The sequence below is a fragment of the Oncorhynchus mykiss genome, chromosome 22 (assembly GCF_057628025.1).
Source record: "Oncorhynchus mykiss isolate SJ-2025 chromosome 22, ASM5762802v1, whole genome shotgun sequence".
NCBI lineage: Eukaryota > Metazoa > Chordata > Actinopteri > Salmoniformes > Salmonidae > Oncorhynchus > Oncorhynchus mykiss.
In genome coordinates this window covers 19094139-19116317 of record NC_143043.1, presented here as the reverse complement: position 1 = coordinate 19116317, position 22179 = coordinate 19094139, and the positions used below count along the sequence as shown (strand labels likewise).

The window sequence follows — 22179 nt, the reverse complement described above, 5'->3', positions numbered from 1 at the left end:
GGAAGCAAGAGCAACATCACAGCATATAAAACATGCTCAGATAAGCACTGTTTTTGTGTGTTCTAGGTTGACCATGTGGACAAGAGCGGTCAGTGTGCTCTGGTTCATGCTGCTCTGAGGTGCCACCCTGACATCATCCACCACCTACTGGAGCTGGAGTGGACCCCCGAGGGCCAGCAGCAGAACTGCAGCCTGAAGAACAAGGCCCTCCAGCAGGCTCTCATTGCTGCCTCCAGCATGGGACACACGCAGGTCAGTCAGGGGACACCTGTGAAATCCCAAATGGCATTCTATTACCTAAATAGTGCACTATTGTCGTCAAAAGTAGGGAACAGGGTGCCATTTGGGATGCAACCACCTACTGTACTTTTTACTTTACTCTACTGTACACCCACACTAACCACAAGTCCTTAGTACCTTACTATAATCAGGAAAGTTTTCCCACACAGTGCCACAACACAACCTCACCTCTTTAGTTTGGAAACAGAAGACACTCCACAGAGAATCACTGATGCTGCCATCACGGATGTTTCTTGTTCCCACTGATGAGACATGCTGTAGGAGTATTGATCCAGCAGTACGTCTGCAGCCAGCTACCCAGAAGAGAAGCATAGTGGGCTTTGGTAGATTCTGGCCTGCTCCTCATTAAGAGGGCTGCGATACCGTTAGGCCTACACACTAAGGCTGGGGCTCAACAGTATTATAGAAGTGGGTCGGAGTGAGCTATCGACCACCACCTCCACCAAGGGCCCAGTAAAAGAGGAGAATAAAGGAGAGCACAGACAAAAGGGCTAGTTAACACTATTAAGGTATTAATACCACTGAACCTGTACTGCACAGCACTGACAAATATCTACTATAGACACTATACAGCCACTATAGTCCAGGCATCAGCGCTCTAGTCCACCATGATTAATTTATCATGCGCCAGAGAAGCATCATTTGCTCGGGCAGCATTTTATCGATTCGCTGAAGTTGTTTCATCGCTCCGGTTTTCCTGCAATGTAATCAGCGCGCCGTAGAACTAACTCAAGGCTTTATTTGATGCTTGGATTCTGTGTCATTAATCAACATTTCTCATTCGACAGGTTGTCAGAGGCTTGTTGGTGTTGAATAACGAGCATTGCGTGCAAATTGATGGCCATGACACTCTATGGGGAGAAACAGGTATGTGTTCTCTCTATTTTTCTTCTATTATACCCCTCCCTTTGTGTTATCACCTGGTGGAGTATCAGTGTGGAACATTACTGCTGAAATGATGCCCCAATTTGGCCCGTGGGTGATTTTATTTAATTATTTAGTCTTTAAAAAATTTAAAACTGTAAAAACACTAACTTTGGAAATCTGTTCCAAAGTATTCTCACGCATAGTAGAGATATACAGTTGAAGTCGGAAGTTTACATACACCTTAGCCAACTATATTTAAACTCAGTTTTTCACAATTCCTGACATTTAACCTCTGTAAAAAAAATCCCTGTCTTAGGTCACTTAGGATTACCACTTTATTTTAAGAATGTGAAATGTCAGAATAATGGTAGAGAGAATTATTTATTTCAGCTTTTATTTCTTTCATCACATCCCAGTGGGTCAGAAGTTTACGTACACTCAATTAGTATTTGGTAGCATTGCCTTTAAATTGTTTAACTTTGGTCAAACGTTTCAGGTAGCCTTCCACAAGCTTCCCACAATAAGTTGGGTGAATTTTGGCCCATTCCTCCTGACAGAGCTGGTGTAACGTAGTCAGGTTTGTAGGCCTCATTGCTCGCACATGCTTTTTCAATTCTGCCCACACATTTTCTATGGGATTGAGGTCAGGGCTTTGTGATGACCACTCCAATACCTTGACTTTGTTGTCCTTAAACCATTTTGCCACAACTTTGGAAGTATGCTTGGGGTCATTGTCCATTTGGAAGACCCCTTTGCGACCAAGCTTCAACTTCCTGACTGATGTCTTGAGATGTTGCTTCAATATATCCGCGTAATTTTCCACCCTCATGATGCCATCTATTTTGTGAAGTGCACCAGTCCCTCCTGCAGCATAGCACCCCCACAACATGATGCTGCCACCCCCGTGCTTCACGGTTGGGATGGTGTTCTTCGACCTGCAAGCCTCCCCCTTTTTCCTCCAAACATAACGATGGCCATTATAGCCAAACAGTTCAATTTTTGTTTCATCAGACCAGAGGACATTTCTCCAAAAAGTACGATCTTTGTCCCCATGTGCAGTTGCAAACCGTAGTCGGGAGTTTTTATGGCGGTTTTGGAGCAGTGGCTTCTTCCATGCTGAGCGGCCTTTCAGGTTATGTCTATATAGGACCCGTTAAACTGTGGATATAGATACTGTTGTACCTGTTTCCTCCAGCATCTTCACAAGGTCTTTTGCTGTTCTGGGATTGATTTGCACTTTTCGCACAAACGTATGTTCATCTCTAGGAGACAGAACGCGTCTTCTTCCTGAGCGGTATGACGGCTGCGTGGTCCCATGGTGTTTATACTTGCGTACTATTGTTTGTACAGATGAACGTGGTACCTTCAGGCGTTTGGAAAATGCTCCCAAGGATGAACCAGACTTGTGGAGGTCTCAATTATTTTTCTGAGGTTTTGGCTGATTTCTTTTGATTTTCCCATGATGTCAAGCAAAGAGACACTGAGTTTGAAGGTAGGCCTTGAAATACATCCACAGGTACACCTCCAATTGACTCAAATGATGTCAATTAGCCTATCAGAAGCTTCTAAAGCCATGATGTAATTTTTTTGAATTTTCCAAGCTATTTGAAGGCACAGTCAACTTAGTGTATGTAAACTTCTGACCCACTGGAATTGTGATACAGTGAATTATAAGTGAAATAATCTGTCTGTAAACAATTGTTGGAAAAATTACTGGTTGAAAAAGGAGTTTTAATGACTCCAACCTAAGTGTATGTAAACTTCCGACTTCAACTGTATATGTGATCGTATACAAATGTAAGCAAGGTTTGTAATGATTGTTTTAGTCAAATATTATATTTGTTTGGGCTTCTTGCTGTCAATTTGCTAATAATTTGTAATTATGTTCCGGCCCCCTGACCATCTGCTCAGCAAAAAATTGGCCTGCGGCTGAATCTAGTATATAATCCCTGATGTAGTAGTTCACATTTCCGCAAATATGCAGTCATTTGTACTTTTAAAGCCTGTCCAATTTTCCTTTTCTCCTTCCCTTAAAAGCGTCCCTGCTTTGTTCATTTGGGCTTTTATCTGGATGGAGAGTCGTCAGGCTATCCTGTATCGGTAGTGCTAACTGAGTGATTTTCTACTTTAGAGCAGAATTACAGGCATCGCTCCCAGCAGTCCATTCTAAGCACTGAGTCATCGGTGCAGTACATTGTCCATTTAGGTCATGCCAAGCCATTTGTCCTGTTTTTCTCCTCTGCCATTAAAACACACCTGCTCATATATTCCTCTTAGTAGGAGTCAAGCCAGAGCTTTAGTTTCTGTTAAAGATCTGAAATTAATAATTTAGTCCCAGTGGTAATACTGCAGATGTTGGGAAAGGTCGAAGTCTTAGGACTTAGAGGGGAAAACAGATTCAAACAAGAAATGTATAAGTTATATTCTTCAAGAATCAATAGTTACAGTACAGTGCCTTCAGAAAGTATTGACGCCCCTTTACTTTTTCCACGTTTTGTTAATACAGCCTGAATTTAAAATTGATTATATTTAGATTTTGTGACACTGGCCTACACACAATACCCCACAATGTCAAAATGGAATAAAGTTTTTAGCAATTCTTTACAAATTAAAGCAAAATGAAATCTGAAATGTCTTGAGTCAATAAGTAGACAACACCTTTGTTATGGCAAGCCTACATAACTTCAGGATCAAAAATTGGCTTAACAATTCAGATAATAAGTATCATGTTATGGTTATGCCTGTCATTGGCAAGGACTAGGGAGTGTTTTAGGATAAAAATAAACGGAATCGAGCTAAGCACAGACAAAGTCCTGGAGGAAAACCTGGTTCAGTCTGCTTTCCAACAGACACTAGGAAACAAATCCCCCTTTCAGCTGGACAATAACCTACAGTGCCTTCAGAAAGTATTCAAACCCCTAGACTCATTTCACATTCTGTTGCGTTACAGCCTGAATTAAAAATGGATTACATTTTCCTCACTCATCTACACACAATAACCCATAATTACAAAGTAAAAACATGTTTTTAGAAGTGAGTCCATGCAACTTACAGTGCCTTGCGAAAGTATTCGGCCCCCTTGAACTTTGCAACCTTTTGCCACATTTCAGGCTTCAAACATAAAGATATAAAACTTTTTGTGAAGAATCAACAACAAGTGGGACACAATCATGAAGTGGAACGACATTTATTGGATATTTCAAACTTTTTTAACAAATCAAAAATTGGGCGTGCAAAATTATTCAGCCCCTTTACTTTCAGTGCAGCAAACTCTCTCCAGAAGTTCAGTGAGGATCTCTGAATGATCCAATGTTGACCTAAATGACTAATGATGATAAATACAATCCACCTGTGTGTAATCAAGTCTCCGTATAAATGCACCTGCACTGTGATAGTCTCAGAGGTCCGTTAAAAGTGCAGAGAGCATCATGAAGAACAAGGAACACACCAGGCAGGTCCGAGATACTGTTGTGAAGAAGTTTAAAGCCGGATTTGGATACAAAAATATTTCCCAAGCTTTAAACATCCCAAGGAGCACTGTGCAAGCGATAATATTGAAATGGAAGGAGTATCAGACCACTGCAAATCTACCAAGACCTGGCCGTCCCTCTAAACTTTCAGCTCATACAAGGAGAAGACTGATCAGAGATGCAGCCAAGAGGCCCATGATCACTCTGGATGAACTGCAGAGATCTACAGCTGAGGTGGGAGACTGTCCATAGGACAACAATCAGTCGTATATTGCACAAATCTGGCCTTTATGGAAGAGTGGCAAGAAGAAAGCCATTTCTTAAAGATATCCATAAAAAGTGTTGTTTAAAGTTTGCCACAAGCCACCTGGGAGACACACCAAACATGTGGAAGAAGGTGCTCTGGTCAGATGAAACCAAAATTGAACTTTTTGGCAACAATGCAAAACGTTATGTTTGGCGTAAAAGCAACACAGCTGAACACACCATCCCCACTGTCAAACATGGTGGTGGCAGCATCATGGTTTGGGCCTGCTTTTCTTCAGCAGGGACAGGGAAGATGGTTAAAATTGATGGGAAGATGGATGGAGCCAAATACAGGACCATTCGGAAGAAAACCTGATGGAGTCTGCAAAAGACCTGAGACTGGGACGGAGATTTGTCTTCCAATAAGACAATGATCCAAAACATTAAGCAAAATCTACAATGGAATGGTTCAAAAATAAACATATCCAGGTGTTAGAATGGCCAAGTCAAAGTCCAGACCTGAATCCAATCGAGAATCTGTGGAAAGAACTGAAAACTGCTGTTCACAAATGCTCTCCATCCAACCTCACTGAGCTCGAGCTGTTTTGCAAGGAGGAATGGGAAAAAATGTCAGTCTCTCGATGTGCAAAACTGATAGAGACATACCCCAAGCGACTTACAGCTGTAATCGCAGGTGGCGCTACAAAGTATTAACTTAAGGGGGCTGAATAATTTTACACGTCCAATTTTTCAGTTTTTGATTTGTTAAAAAAGTTTGAAATATCCAATAAATGTCGTTCCACTTCATGATTGTGTCCCACTTGTTGTTGATTCTTCACAAAAAAATACAGTTTTATATCTTTATGTTTGAAGCCTGAAATGTGGCAAAGGGTCGCAAAGTTCAAGGGGGCCGAATACTTTCGCAAGGCACTGTATACTTGTTAAGCAAATGTTCACTCCTGAACTTTAGGCTCACCAACGGGGTTGAATTGAAGCAAGACAATTCAGCTTTTCATGTTTCATTCATTTGTAAAATAAATTAAAAACATCATTCCACTTTGACATTATGGGTTATTGTGTGTAGGCCAGTGATAAACATTCTCAATTTAATCATTTTTAAATTCAGGCTGTAACACATTTTTTACACTTTCTACAGGCATTGTAAACCGCAAGGCCAAATATACCTACCTAGATGACATTGAATGTTCCTGAGTGGCCTTGTTACAGTTTTCACTTCAATCTGCTTGGAAATCTATGGCAAGACTTGAAAATGGCTGATCAACAATCAACTTAACAGAGCTTGAAATGTTTTTTTTTTTAATAGTGATCAAATATTGTACAATCCAGGTTTGCAAAGCTCTTAGAGACTTACCCCAAAAGACTCACATCTGTAATCGCTGCCAAAGGTGATTCTAACATGTATTGACTCAGGGGTTGAATACTTAACTAATTTATTCCATTAATACAAATAAAAAGTGGATTTTTTTTAAATAAAAAAATGACAATTAAATTCATTTTAATCTTTGTAACACAACAAAATGTGAAAAAAGTCAAGAGGTGTGAATACTTTCGGAATAATTTCAAAGTCCATGTATGTACACGTCCCAAATTGCCTAATTAATGGCCATCTGAATGTATTTGCTGGAACTCATTTGGAGGAGGTAGCAAATGTGGGACCAATCTAAAAAATAAAAAAACAGCTGAGAGACAGAAAGCAGGAGCAGGAGAAATGGAGCTGGCACTGGCAGGGAGTGGCTGCAGGTCAAAGCAATTTAAGATTGATCCTGGTAATGGTGCAGGAAGCCAAGTGGAACAGGGAACAAAAGTCTAAGCTGCATCCCAAATGGCACCTTAATTCCATATATAGTGCACTATTTTTGGCCAGGGCCCATTGCACCGTATTCCCTGGTCAAAAGTAGTGCACTATATAGGGAACAGGGTGCCATTTGGGACACAGACTATAAGCAGGAGTCTGTTGTCATATCTATGAGTCAGCAGGGTTGTCATAGAAGTGCTGAATAAATCAAATGTCTGTTTTAATTCAAGTAAAAATAAAGACGAGGCCTCTGGGTATGGAAGTATTAAAATGGTCTGAGTTCTGGGATGGGTTTGAAACATTTGCCACCGTCACAGTACCCCCATGCTTATTAACATTACAACTTACCAGTACCATCACCATTGTTGGTGCAGCATTTCTGTGTACTGAATGAGTAAACACACATCGTTAGGATACTGTTTCCCAAATGGCACACTATTCCATTAATAGTGCACTACTTTTCACCAGGGTCCATAGGGAAATGCTGGCTACAGCAGTACAGCTTTTTAGAAATTCTTCTTGTGGTTTTTGTTATCATCTTGGCCTCTTGTGGAAAGCTGCACACTGGAGATAAAGACAGACAGAGACTGACACCACAGATTCTCTTCTCTGAGGTAGTCCGTTAAAGATGAGAGTACAACAGCACAGAGCGGGATCTGTGAGTGTCTGTTAAGTGTTCCAAGTAGCAGAACTTCACTTGTAAGGCCCAAGAATAAAGAAACCCATTTTATATGATCATGGTGACCAACTGTTGCTCAGAAATTTTCAAATGGTCCAGAATTTCCCAACTCTTCATCATTCGGGCAGCTCATTTAATGATGTGTGTGTTTTTTTAGAGCACACAGTCTAATGGTGAGAGAGGGAGAAAATTTAGAGCACACAATCTAATGATGAGAGAATGTGAACAATAGTCTCTCTGTGGCCTCAGTAGTATGCCAGGTTGGTGTAGACAGCCAGCCTAGCAGTAACAAATGGCTCTGAGATGTAGGTCAGCCCATTAGGTCTAGGGGAGAAAGGCTACTGCATCACAAATAGTACCCTATTCCCTATAGTGCACTACTTTAGACCAGAGCCCAATGGGCCCTTGTCAAAAGTAGTGCACTACATAGGGAATAGGGTGCCATTTTGGACACCGATGATGCGTTCTCCTCAGTGCTACTGCTGCTAACTGGTGCTGCTTCTGCAAAATACATTTCCTGGCCAAAAAAAGTGCTGAAGGGCTTTGAAGCTTATTACATCCTAGGGACAAAGATATCCCCTTTCGAAATGGCCCTTCTTCTCTGGAAACGGCTGCTTTCCATCTTAGGGGCTGCGTGTTCGTAGGGCTGAGGAATGGGCCAGTGTTATTTTAGATTGGGCCAGAAACCTTTTATTTTTTTAATCATAAAGTGCTGCTTCATGTTTTGCACCTTGTTACATCATCACACTGCTGCATAACAACATTTCTGTTCACACCCCCACCACCTACTTTGTTTCCTACTTAGAGAAGGATAGAGGCCTACTTTATTTTTACTTGTTTAGACGGTAGTGCAAGAGGTATAGGACAAAATGCTAATTTATTATAACGGGTAGGCGGGTGTGTATGGTGTGTTTTAAACTGAGCGGATTTACACCCAGGCCTTGGCTGGTGGCCCTGTAAACATGACCATTGCTGTGAATAATCAGTAGTCATGCTTGCCTTCATTCTCAAAGTCATCCAGTATGTGCCACCTGCTGTAGCTAGAGGTGAAAGAAACGCACACCTATTTAGGCGAGGTGCTGGCTAGCGGAGTGGAACACTTAAAAAATAAAGGAGAGCCACACACTCTAGGAGCTCAGATGCAAAAAATATTTATGTCCAAGCTGTAGCTGACAGTGATCCAACATTTACTGTACCTCTGAGCTCTATGTATTCACCTGGATGTATTCACCTGGATGCTCTATGTATTCACCTGGATGTATTCACCTGGATGCTCTATGTATTCACCTGGACTCCCATCCGTTCCAGGCTAATACAGGTCACAGGTGGCCCCATGACGCCAGGCACAACACCAGCGAGCTAAAACAAGGAGACGCGCTCCAACACCCATCTCCGCAAATGAACGCGTTTTGAAAGCTAATTGCACCCACCTGGCACTAGGCTCATTCAAAGCAACACTTTGTATTCGAGAAGATAGGCAAATGTGCATTATTTTGGGCACTGGGGTTGGTTTAAACTCTTTGAAAATATGTATTTTAGCAAACGAAGAGGCTACGCTTCTCTGCACTCTTCCTGACCACTTGGGAGCTCCACTTAAATGGCTGTATTCAATGCCTCTTTGCGGGTATGATTGGGTTGTAATTCAATGGAGAGCCATCACAGGGCTATATAGAAAATAACATCTACACTTAAATGTTGTGGATACGGCATAGGCAGCAGAACTGGTTCGGCCTTAGAAATACTGCAAGTGAATATCACAGCCTGAAGTCTTTTATATGAATTTTGTTTGAGGGTTTATAAACCTAATCCAGAGGCCTATATGGAGATATACAGCAGGAGAAAACTCCGTAAGATGGCCCAGGTGAAATACCCTCCCGAAAATTGACATTCATCGCTACAGCGCTGAACAAATTCCTTCAGTTAACAACCTGTCAGAGAAATATAATTTCATATTTGAAAGGCAAAGTGTGAAAGGAATAACATCTTTATGCAAATAGGCCCACTGTACTTTGTTTGGATAGCGAGAGATTGGATTACGTCTCTGTGTTGGCACTATCATGTAAAATCCCTCCTCAGAATGACAGAGTTTTACCTCTGGGAAGGAGAAAGGGTAATAGTGGTGTCTTCTTTGTAGAATAGATGTGAATAAGTCGGCAGCAGTTGAAAAGATTAGGGGAAAGACAAATAGACACAGTGCGGTATAACCTTTGTGATCACGTAGCATATATCTCAAGTTACAAGAGAGGAGCTATTGTGAGGTTATATGGTTTCTGTAGAAATGGACAAATGGAGGTTGTTTTCCATCTGTAAAAGAGGTTTGTGCATGTTCTAAATTGTACACGCCACAAATGAGTAATGCAGTGGCCAAGTCAAACAGCGGCCCTGACATTTTCTACATTACTTAATGAAACGATGAGATCAACTTCTCATTATCATGAAATATTCAGTTGCGCCACTGGGTGTAGCCTCGTATATTGTCTTTTCATACACTGTAATTATGCCTGTAAGAATCTTTTTAAATGATGAAATCACCCCCGTTTATAGGAGGTGTTTAAGACATGTGGTGTTTAGTTGGCTGTGTTCTAAGTGTTTGGTTGTGTTTAATTATTTACACGGCGGTGGGTTGTTGCGTGCGCCGCTCGCCCATCAGTCATTCATCCCGACACAGGGGGGGTGAGAGAGAGCTGTTTCTCTTACGGAGTATGTCGACAAGCGTGCAGAGCGGTGTGGAAACACCACAGTCGTGACACCAAAGTCAAGGATGCCAGTCCCAGGTGGGAGGACGCACACCAGGATGATATGTCAGCGAGTAGTTTCTCTGCTAGTGGAGTGAACTTGTAATGACCTAGACCTATAGAAACAGGCCGCAGCTCCCATGATGCCACAGTCAGGAAGTAGGTCTTCATGTGATAGATACTGTATGTTGCTGAGGTGTCCTTGACTGACAGATACAGCTGGGACCCTGCTTCTCCAGTTTGTTAGCCCAGCAATTGTCTCCTAAAATGGCAATATCAACTACATTTGAGCGACTAGTGCTTGTTTACGAACTGATGCGGGACACTGTGCACTACTTTTGACCAGGGCCTATAGGGTTCTTCTGGTCAAAAGTAGTGTACAATTATTGGGAATTGGCTGCCATTTGGCGCGCAGTCTTTCAGCCTTTGGGATAGTTTGGTCAGGAAGAGGACCGGTCTGTCCGTGTTTGGTCTGTTTATCAGTCAGTGATTTTTCAGTCCACCCCTCAGGACACCAGTCTTAGTGGGCCAGACCGGAGAGAGAGGCAGATTAGGAGAAAAGATAAAGTTGAGTGGCTTATTACAGAACATGACTAAGATATAAATCTGCCTGGCTCTATGAAGGAGGGAAGGAAGGATGGAGGGAGAGACCGAGATAGAGGGAATGGGCACAGTAAAGAGACACGTTTGTGAGATCAGAGAGAAGATCAAACACATTGAATTGGCCTTGGAAGATCATAGATGGATGCCACTGAGGTCTCCTGTAGGGTTTGAAAGTAGTATACAGACCAAACCTTTCATTGGGTGTTCCCTAATGTTCGACTAATAGAGGCACATAGGATTCTATCAAGAGCGCACAGTAACAATAATGTCCGTCTTCGACTGCTGTTGTTCCAGAGGGTGTATCCCAAGTGGCACCCTATTCCCTATGGGCCCTGGTCAAAAGTAGTGTGCTACATAGAGAGTAGGGTGCTATTTGGGAAGCATCCCATAGTCTCTCTGGTCTGAGGAGATATGCTAGGGGAGCAGATGGAGGTTGTGGTTGGCTGAGACGTAACGGCCCTCCGCTCACACTCCCATCATGATGGATGATGCCCCTCAGCCTGAGACAGGTGCTCTGGGTCTTTCGTTTTCCTGAGGTGAATCCGAATGCACCACCAGTCTCTCTCTGTGTGGGTTTATTGTTCGGATACCAACTTTCATCCAAGACTTGAATCTGATTATGAACTGGGTGGTTCGAGCCCTGAATGCTGACAGCTGTGGTATATCAGACCGTATACCACGGGTATGACAAAACATTTATTTTTACTGATCTAATTATGTTGGTAACCAGTTTATAATAGCAATAAGGCACCTCATGGGGTTGTGAAATATGGCCAATATACCACGGGTAAGGGCTGTGTCTAGGCATTCAGCGTTGCGTCGTGCATAAGAGCAGCCCTTAGCCGTGGTATATTGGCCTTATACCACACTCCCTCGGGAGTCCCTCCCTTATTGCTTAAATCTACCACATCTCATAGTAAAAGTATAGTATCCACTGAATGTGGGCCTACGACTATGGCTCAGTGTGCTAATCAGGAGATGAGAAACACATGGACTGTAGTATTATTTTCAATGCATCTTAGTATGTAAGATGTACCAGCAAACGAATGGTATCTTATTGAGTTTTTTCCCTGTTGTCATCATTTTGGACCCGCTATTCTGCTAGACATTAGATAAGATCACTACTCAAGTCTCAAAGCTTTCTCTCTTGGCACAAGTTAACAATTCCGGTATTTGTATTAATGGCATACCTATATACATAATGTGTGTGCGTTCGTGTAACATTGGGACGGTTTCTGGGTAAACAGCCAAACTTCCTGATCACCTGTATTATGTTTATTTTTGTCAAGTAATGACAGGCACAATACAAGTTTCCAAGAGATAAGATTTCACATAGATTTGCAAACAACAATACAATCAAGACAGTATTGTTTCCTACAGGTTGGCTTTATCAGCCTCGATTTAAAATTCAGACACTTGTGTTTTCCCTCTAAATTATGTTATATTGTCAAGAAGGAAATAATATTGAATTGTGTTTTAGTCCAATTATCGGCACTCAGTGGATAGACAACTAAATGCTGTATGTTTTCAACTTAAATGTGGACTAGAGGGAGCAGGCCCTGTCTCGAGCGAGCCAGACCCTGTCCTGTGTATGTGTGAGGTCTCACCATTGGTGCAGTAGTGCCCTAGCTGACCCGGGTCCAGTCCTGACCCCTTTCCTCTGGTCTCCTCAGCTCTGACAGCGGCGGCGGGTCGGGGCAAGATGGACGTGTGTGGCTTCCTGCTGGAGCACGGGGCCATGGTGCAGCAGGTCAACCGCAGGGGGGTCTTCCCTCTCTTCTGTGCTGTCAGACAAGGACACTGGCAGGTGAGACACACACACGATCATATTGCCTCAAACTACAGTTACACGTCAAAGGAACCTTGATGATTTACCCCGAGGAAGTGGAGTTCACGTCTGTTTGTGCGCGTGTGTGCGGGTTAGATTGCAGAGCTGCTGCTGCAGCAGGATGGTGCTGACGTGAACATCAGTGACAAACAGGGACGGACACTACTAATGGTGGCGGCGTGCGAGGGCCACCTGAGCACTGCCGACTTTCTGCTGTCAAAGGGTGAGCTACCACGATGCTACGCTAGATCATGCCTGCATCCCAAATGGCACCCTATAGCCTTTATAGTGCACTATTTTTTTACCGGGGCTCATAGGAGTCCCAAAAGTAGTGCACTGTATAGGAAATAGGGTGCCATTTGGGACGTAGACCGTGTCAGCCGTCACAATGTAAACCAGTCTGCTCTTTCTCTAAAGTCAGATTCAATCCAAATTCAAAAGTATCCAAATATTGAATGGTTTGTTGAGTGAAGGTCATATGCTGTGGTTTTGATAAATCTGCTGTTGAATGCTTGATTTATTCTTCACTAGGTGCGTCGTTGACGTCGATGGACAAGGAAGGGTTAACGCCCATGAGCTGGGCGTGTTTGAAAGGACATAAGAACGTTGTGCAGTTTCTGGTGGAGAAGGGTGCGGTCATAGACCACACAGACAAGAATGGACGGACTCCGCTGGACCTGGCCGCCTTCTACGGCGACGCAGAGATTGTGAGTAGCGAGATAAATTGACAGACAGTGAGACTGACAGACAGGCAGACGGACGGACGGGACAGGAAGACAGACGAGATAGAGACAGACAGACAGTTATTATGCTCAGTCTAAATCGGTCTCACTAGGCCTGCCCCTTAGTTAGGCCCAACACAAGTGCTCTGGGTCTCCTTATGAGACACACACTGCTGGGAATTACCACGGATCTATAGGAGAGTTAAGAGTGTTTGTTCTGACTGTAGGGGACTTAAGAGTGTGTGTTTGACTGTGTTGCTCCGGTTGTGAAGGTCCATTACCTGGTGGAGAAAGGAGCCGTGATAGAGCATGTAGACTACAGTGGTATGAGGCCGTTGGACCGGGCGATAGGGTGTCGGAACACATCGGTAGTGGTGACCCTGCTGAAGAAGGGGGCTAAACTGGGTAAGAAACTAAGAACTGTAACTATAATTTGTGTTGGTTTCTAGATACACTGTTCTTACAGTGTTCTTTCCTACAATCTTAAAGTCTAGTGATTGAACTACTTTGGCTTTACAATAGTAATGAGAGAAAGGTGACTTGAGCCTTAGTAAGACTTCAGTCTTACTAAATATAATGAGGTTATCGCCATGGAATCTGGATGCTCAGTGCCAAAATCTGAAATTTGAAATAATGTCCTATCGTGATTCTGTACTTATAAAATTGGCCAATAGACAATGTTACACACCCCCCCCCCCCCCAAAAAAAATGATACATAAACAAGCGCACATGCTACGGGAGGGACGAGAGGTATCACGGCCATGACAAAAGTGATTGAGTAGGGCAACTCTGGAATAGGTTACTAGTTAAATCACCATGGGCTGCAGAGCAAGCAACTCTTCTGTCCTCAGAACTGGATAATTATCAAATGATTAGCATTTTTGCCTCATGCTCCTCTCTTGGCCTAGGCTATATGTCAGTAGTTTGCATATTTTTAGAATAATATGGAAACAGGCCTAGCCCAACTCTAGGTTGCGCATCGTTTCATTCATAACCTTTTCTCAGTTCTAGGCTTTTTTTCTTTTGACTTCTCATTCAATTTTCCCATCTTGGTATTGTTTGCTCAATTTCACTTGTCTGTAGTGTTGGTCATTCAAAATAAAGCTGTAAGAATAGATTTGTTTTCTATCTTTCTATTGTTGTTGATCTCTCATTATTACCTTAGGTCTACCATATTTAAGTTATTCTACACTGTTCTCTTGCATTCTGTAAGTATAACATGTTTTTTGGAAGTAGGCTATAGCAAATAGGAATATAGGCGGTCTACTCGGAATGTCACCCATGCACTGCCCTGCTCTTTACTGCGCGGTGCCAGTCAAGTTGAAATAGGTATCGTCTGTATGGAGGATGTCGGTCATCCTCAATAGACGATACTATGGTAATATTACCCAAACCTAGTGCTAAATTCAAGGGCAATGACACTGAACAGATTTCAACCAGGATTCACCTAGTGTGTAGTAGGCTTGGGCCATATACCATTTAAATGATTATTATTATTGGAGGTTGGGCGGGGGTGCATACTACGCCACTGCTTAGAACTATAAGTTAAGTAGAACTATAATGTTAAGATGTGTCAAATAAATCATATCCAACTCATGGTAGCAGCTATGTATTTGGTTTGCTAACTTGCTAGCTACGTGGCTAGATGTCAATATCAATCTTTTTGGTTACAGGAGAGACGTTAAATCAATAATTATTTTTTTTGTGTGCACTTTCGGTAATATCGTTTACCCCGGTGTGGTACAGAAATGGTATGACGGTATGAAAATCTGGAAGACCGCCCAACTCTAATGTGTACCGTCTCTCTCTCTCTCCCTCGCGCTCTCTTTGTGTGTTTGTGAGTTTCCTTTCTCCCAAAGGTGTGCCGGCGTGCTAATTTGAGAAAGTGACTTATCACCAAAATGACATTCACTGAGCTATCTAAGCCTAGAGCTTATCTGCCTCATTTTACATCTGCAGTGTGGGCCAGCCAGGCACCTCACCCAGAGTTAGCTAATGGCCAATACCTCCAACCCTCTCCCCTTGCCCTGGTAGCAATGTAGTCTGCTCTTAGCACACAATGCTATCAGTCTCTATCATCTCAATTGCCTTTACGACCAGCAAATCACCATTTTGTTTCATATCAATGCAATTATAGGTACAGTATATCCACTGGCAAACTCTCTCAGTATTATCAGTGCAGGAAATAAAATGGTCGACACAAAAGCAGAAAACGTGAGGCAATTTAAGCTTGGAAAGGTCCAAAATGAATAAATCACATTTTATAGCCATAGCAGTTTCAAATGATCTTCTGCCTTTCTGAATGCTTTTCTCTTTGCATGATTCCTTCCCTCCTTCCTTCAATCTCTCATCCTTTTTCTCTTCTTCTAAACTGCTTTCAATGTAACCGTAAGGCTACAGAACGTCGCCTTATGATCGATCAGGTACAATCTTTAGGTAACTTTACCTTGTTACCAATTTCCTAGTGAATATAGTCCGTGGGTCGGGGAGCGGCAGTGGTGTAACTCTACTCTGTGTGTGTATGTCTGTGTGGACCAACAGGGAATGCTGCCTGGGCTATGGCCACGTCCAAGCCTGACATCCTCATCATTCTCCTGCAGAAGCTTATGGAGGAGGGCAACGTGCTTTACAAGGTACAGAAAAGTGATTAGGTTTGCGTCCCAAATGGCACCATATGTTCCCCAGATCTGTGCCTCGGCACAATCCTGTCTCTGAGCTCTACGTACAATTCCTTCAACCTCATGGCTTGGTTTTTGCTTTTTCACATGCACTGTCAACTGTGGGACCATATATAGACAGGTGTGTGCCTTTCCAAATCATGTCCAATCAATTCAATTTACCACCGGTGGACTCCAATCAAGTTGTAAAAACATCTCAAGGATGATCAATGCAAACTGGATGCACCTAAGCTTATTTTTGAGTCTCATAGCAAAGGGTCTGAATACTTATGTAAATAATGTTTTTCAGTTTTTGATTTTTAATACATTTACAAAAATGTCTAAAACCTGTTTTAAAAAATAAGGTATTGTGTGTAGATTGATGAGGAAAAAAATGCATTTAAGCCATTTTAGAATAAGGCTGTAACGTAAAAAAAAAGTGAAGTGGTCTGAATACTTTCCGCACTGTATAACATGACGTCATTGGATTGATTGGCCATCAGAGGGAGTGTTTGGATAAAAAGGACACCTCGGCCACTGTAATTTGGATGAGAGGTAACAACAATGACTGTTATATTTTGAGCAGCTCAATGCGACGCAGCAGAGATGAATGGGTGTGTGCAACGCCAAACTCACCCTTTGAGCTGGGATTGATCCGTGACATTTAACAGATTGAGTTTTGTGGCAGAAAGGACAATCCGCTCAGGTGGGACCTGTGTGTGATTGATGACAAAGGGAGGGACTGTGTGTGAGCTGCTGCGACGTGCCAGTTGGGTTGGGGGAGGATCTGACAACCTACCTTCTCTCCCTCTCTCTCCCCCTATCCTCTCTCACTCACCCCCCCCCCCCCACACACCTTCAGAAAGGGAAGATGAAAGAGGCAGCCCAGAGGTACCAGTATGCTCTGAGGAAGTTTCCCAGGGAAGGGTTCGGTGATGACCTAAAGGCCTTCAAAGAGCTGAGGGTGTCTCTGTACCTCAACCTCTCCCGCTGTCGCAGGAAAACCAACGTAAGAATCCTCACGTCTATCCTCTAATGCTGTACATTTCTCCTCTAATTACTTGAACATTTGTTTCCAGTGGTCTCCGTTAAAAAGGCACAATATGTGATCAGGTCATGTATAACAGTAGCACGGGACAATGGAAGATAGTTAAGGTGATGAAACTGTTGTTGTGCTGTGTGTTTTTGAACATGTTTGAAAGAAATGCTCAGCAGAAGATACAGTCCAAGCTAATGATTTCCCAGACAGAAGTATGGCTGTTGTGGCTGCTGTTAGAGAGTAGTAGACTGCGCAATTTGGAGCAAATCCGTGTTCCAGGCCTATGATTGATGAAACGTACCATAAACTTAAAACAATGCTCTCAGAAACAGATTGAATGCATTCAATAATACTGTCTACTACTGGGACAGAAGTATAGCTATTTAGGAGTCCAGTTGAGTGAGTCTGATTGAGCCATTTGAGGCTAAATGATAAACTGTTTAGAAGTCCATAAGCGATAGTATGCTTGTAGTCATTACTGGGGCAGTCAGCTTGTTCCCATTTACATTTAAAGCTTGTTCCCATTACTAATGTCAGCTTGTTCCCATAAACAATCAAAGTGAGAGAGAGAGCTGGCCCCCTGGACAATGTGCGTTTGCATTTCCCTGCATTGGTTAGTTGTATTGATCTTCCCCTTCCCTCGCAACAGGATTTTGGCATGGCTGAGGAGTTTGCTACAAAGGCCCTGGAGCTGAAACCCAAATCGTACGAGGCCTATTATGCCCGCGCCCGAGCTAAGAGGAGCAGCAGGTAAAGCTATTCATCAGGAGAAGCCTCAAGTGTCTCTTTTAGGGGGGCATTGTTAGTATGAATTGGGAGAATGGGGTTTGGCTTGTTTAGAAGTACTGCACTTCTCGACTGACCCACTTAGTCACTCTCATTCTCTCACGACCGCCCTTCTCGCTCTCCCTCTCCCCCCCTCCATCCCTCCACAGGCAGTTCACGGCAGCCATGGCTGACCTGCACGAAGCTGGAAAGCTGTGCCCCAACAACCGGGAGATCCGGCGACTGCTGGCCCGTGTGGAGGAGGAGTGTAAGCAGATGCAGCGCAGCACCACCCAGGGGAACCCGCAGGGGGCAACGTCCTCGTCCAACCAGACTCCGGCCAACCACGACTCTGATCACGAACACGAGGAAGAGGAGGAGGAGGAGGAGGTGTCGGAGCATAGAGTGGCTGTCAGTAGAGGTCTGGATGGACAGAACACTCTGAGGTTGAACGATGTGGAAGAGGAGGAGGGGACTTCTCAGCAGTCTCACCACTCAGAGAGGAGAGGAGAGAAGGGTGAACCCTGGCCTCAGAAGATCTACTCCCTCAATAGAACTCTGCCTGACTCACTCAGTCTAGCCACCCAGCTGCCGCAGCAGCAGAACACCAGGCCTGGCTCTCCCCCCTCCGGCCTCACAGGCCCTGGAAGGCTGAGTCACCACCGCTACCCCCCCAGGGAGGCCAGAGAGCCCATGGCCCAGCAGGGCCTGGTCCTCCAACCCACCAAGCAGGCCCAGATAGTGAAAACCAACCAGCACATGAGCTCCCTGCAGGCAGGAGGCCGCTCCTCGGGGGCCAAGTCCCAGTACGCTCCCTCCAGCCCCCTGCCCAGCCGACACATGTCCAGCATGCTGAAGCCAGGTCCAGGGCTAGGCATCGACATCAGCCCTCTACCGCCCCCTCCCGACGAGCCCGTCTACGGGGAGCAACGCCTGTCCACTGCTGCTGCTTCGCAGTCCCAGAACATGGCTATGGGCCATCACTGTGACAGGGACAGCGAGTCCCTGCACTTGTCCCAGACCAGCTACTCCTCCTGCAAGGCCCAGGACCGTCTGTCTGCCCACTCTGTGTCCTCCCTGGACGCACTGACTTTAGTGTCTCCCCAGGGCCTCCTCGATGCCTCAGGGCCAGGCCAGGAGCAGAGAAAGGAGTGTGGGGGTAACGGGGTCTCCCAGGCATGCTCCCAAGGGGGAGGCAGCAACATCAGGGTGTCCAGCTCCACCAGCTCCCTGGCGTCCAGCAGTAGCCTGTCTGACAGTGGCAAGCTGCAGGGCCCTGATGTACGCACCAAAACCACCACAGACAAGGCAAAGCAGGGCCAGAATCAGGGAGGCACGAGCGAGTGGAAACCCAGGCCCTTCATGGGCATCATGGACAAGACGGCACGCTTTCTTCAGCAGCAACAACTGCAGCAGCAACAGCAGCACCAAGGACTCCAGAGCCACCCGGGCCTTCAGCCCCCCACCGGAGCCCTCCGCAGCTGGCAGAGTCACTCCTCGGAGGGATTAGTGTGCCAATCCATGTCTGCCATGGGCCTACAGGCGACGGGGGCGAACTGTGAGCTACCTTATGCCAAAACAGGGAGCACTTACTACGAGCAGCTCAAAGCTCCATCTCAGGGTGCTATGGGGAGCCTGCAGAACGGAATGCACTCGAAGGAATTCACAGAGAAGTTCTGCCAAGCAGCCACCTGTTACAAGGAATCCAAGCCAGCACTGGCCATGCCGTCGCACGCTTTTGTGGACAGTAAACCCAAGCAGCCGAGTTTAGCCCGAGATAATCCCGCCATTCACGTAGCCTCAATGAAACCAAAGCGATCATTCATAGAGTCAAATGTGTAGGGATATGTATCCTCCTTCTCTCAACACACACGAAGACACATGCACTCATACCCACACACAGATACACACGCACATAGACAACACACTCATGCACATTGTACACACACTCAAGACACACATTAACACTCAACACACACGCATACACACACAGATATGCATGCACATACACACACACACACACACACACACACATACATTGTACACACACTCAACACACACATCTCTTAGCAAAAATTCCAAATGGAGGGATTGCTTAAGTTTTTCCCAGCCCATCAAAAAATTGTGTTTTAGGTCTAAACTTTTAAATCATTTTGTTCCCCCTGGTGAATATCCGCCACAGGCAGCGTTTTGAGTGAAGCAGAAACAGAACAGATTTCTTTCTTTCCTACTAATGCATACGGCTGTTTGCTTCTGTTACAGGACGACATGCTCCCTGTCATTCAGCAAAGCTGGAGACATTGCACTGAGACAGTCATTGGGCATGTACTAATAGACAAAACAGTCCCGGCACTTTACGCATTTACATAGGCCTTTAAGTAAAGTGCTTATACAATATAATGTTATTACTGAGTTGTTGAAGGTTGAGTATAAAACAATATGTGCATCCCAAATGGCACCGTATATAGTGCTCTACATTTGACCAACTCTGGTCAACAGTAGTGCACTACATAGGGAATCGGGTGCCATTTGGGACGCATAAAATGGGATTTGAACTGTGTTCATTGTGTCAATGGTGCTGAAGGAAGAATTATGGAGCTATATACAGTGCATTCGGAAAGTATTCAGACCCCTTGACTTTGTCCACATTTTGTTACATTACAGCCTCATAAAAATACACAGAATACCCCATAATGACAAAGCAAAAAACGGTTTTTAGAAAGTTTTTTATTTTTAATACATTTGCAAAACAATCTTATTTACATAAGTATTCAGACCCTTTTCTATGAGACTCGAAATTGAGCTCAGGTGCATCCTGTTTCCATTGATCATCCTTGAGATGTTTCTACAACTTTATTGGAGTCCACCTGTGGTAAATTAAATTGATTGGACATCATTTGGAAAGGCACACACCTGTCTATATAAGGTCCCACAGTTGATAGTGCATGTCAGAGCAGAAACCAAGCCATGAGGTCGAAGGAATGGTCCGTAGAGCTCCGAGACAGGATTGTGTCAAGGCACAGCTCTGGGGAAGGGTACCAAAACATCTGCAGCATTGAAGGTCCCCAAGAACACATTGGCCTCCATCATTCTTAAATGGAAGTTTGGAAGCACCAACACTCTTCCTAGATCTGGTTGCCCGGCCAAACTGAGCAATCGGGGGAGAAGGTCCTTGGTCAGGGAGGTGACCAAGAACCCAATGGTCACTCGACAGAGCTCCAGAGTTCCTCTATGGACATGGGAGACCCTTCCAGAAGGACAGCCATCTCTGCAGCACTCCACCAATCAGGCCTTTATGGTAGAGTGGCCAGACAGAAGCCACTCCTCAGTAAAAGGCACATGACAGCCCGCTTGGAGTTTGACAAAAGACACCTAAAGGACTCTCAGACCATGAGAAACAAGATTCTCTGGTCTGATGAAGCCAAGATTGAACTCTTTGGCCTGAATGCCAAGCGCCACATCTGGAGGAAACCAGGCACCATCCCTACAGTGAAGCATGGTGGTGGCAGCATCATGTTTTTAAGCAGCGAAGACTGGGAGACTAGAAGAACGGGGGTGTTTAAACTTTTGCAAGCATTTCTGGAAACCTGTTTTTGCTTTGTCATTATGGGATATTGTGTGTGTAGAGTGATGAGGGACAAAATAAATGTAATCCATTTTAGAATAAGGCTGTAACGTAACAAAATGTGAAAAAGTCCAGGGGTCTGAATACTTTCTGAATGCACCGTAGATAGAAGAGATGTAAGGATATGTTTGAGATGGGCATTCCTGTGTTCTAAGGATGTTCTAGGTCTTCACGTTGTAAATATGTAATTGTCCTTCTTTTGAGTGAAGGTCATTGTCAGTGTATTGACTTGTTCAACTGATGTGTATTTTGAGTTTTCTTTTGGTTCAGACGGTGTTCAAGGTTCTAAAAAATGTATTTGTTTATATGTTTGTACATTCTATGAATCACCCGATAACGTTAAAAACTAAATCCTCTCTGTATCTGCTTATTGTTGCTGTCTAGGTTAATTTATTTACAGCGCCTATGGCTTGGTTAATTGTAAAAGCAATATATTTTATATAGTTATTTTTGCACAGCTACTAAGACATTTTAAGATTTCAATAATAAGCTCTGTGAAAATAATATTGGTTTAATTGCATGCCACAATTGCAGTTTATAATAAAGATAAAAAATATTTAAACAAAAAAGGTTTGGGGGAGTGTGGGGCCATCGATAATATTTTAATATGCATGTTACTTGCAATGGTTGCCATGTTTCCAGTATTGTGAGCTGTGTTACCCATAAATCACATACTGTAATAGAACATTACTGCCATACCCACAATGGGGAAATAAAGTCCCACTGAGAAAACACAGGCCTTCTGGCTCTCATTGTGGCAGGGAAAAGAAGAGGCACAGTTCGACATAGCTCTGGTCCAGGACGTTAGTGCGTGTTTGAATGCACAT

General features: G+C 44.0%; 1 protein-coding gene across 6 annotated transcripts in view; it reads left to right on the top strand.

Annotated features, from left to right (window-relative positions):
- The window catches only part of LOC110501509 (protein TANC1), a 183539-nt gene extending 161455 nt beyond the window's left edge, over positions 1 to 22084 (top strand). For 3 of the 6 annotated variants that reach the window (XM_090215664.1, XM_036958877.2, XM_036958880.2), the window contains 11 exons: positions 67 to 252; positions 1089 to 1167; positions 12390 to 12523; positions 12641 to 12767; positions 13076 to 13251; positions 13539 to 13671; positions 15660 to 15689; positions 15808 to 15899; positions 16786 to 16932; positions 17612 to 17712; positions 17898 to 22084. In XM_090215664.1, coding sequence (XP_090071790.1) covers positions 67 to 252; positions 1089 to 1167; positions 12390 to 12523; positions 12641 to 12767; positions 13076 to 13251; positions 13539 to 13671; positions 15660 to 15689; positions 15808 to 15899; positions 16786 to 16932; positions 17612 to 17712; positions 17898 to 19569 — 2877 coding nt within the window. In that variant the 3' untranslated portion in view covers positions 19570 to 22084. Of the gene's footprint in view, positions 1 to 66; positions 253 to 1088; positions 1168 to 12389; positions 12524 to 12640; positions 12768 to 13075; positions 13252 to 13538; positions 13672 to 15659; positions 15703 to 15807; positions 15900 to 16785; positions 16933 to 17611; positions 17713 to 17897 lie in introns of those variants that run through there. The other 3 variants (XM_090215663.1, XM_036958879.2, XR_016490551.1) reach the window with 2 other exon arrangements.
- The last annotated feature ends 95 nt before the right edge of the window (positions 22085 to 22179 follow it).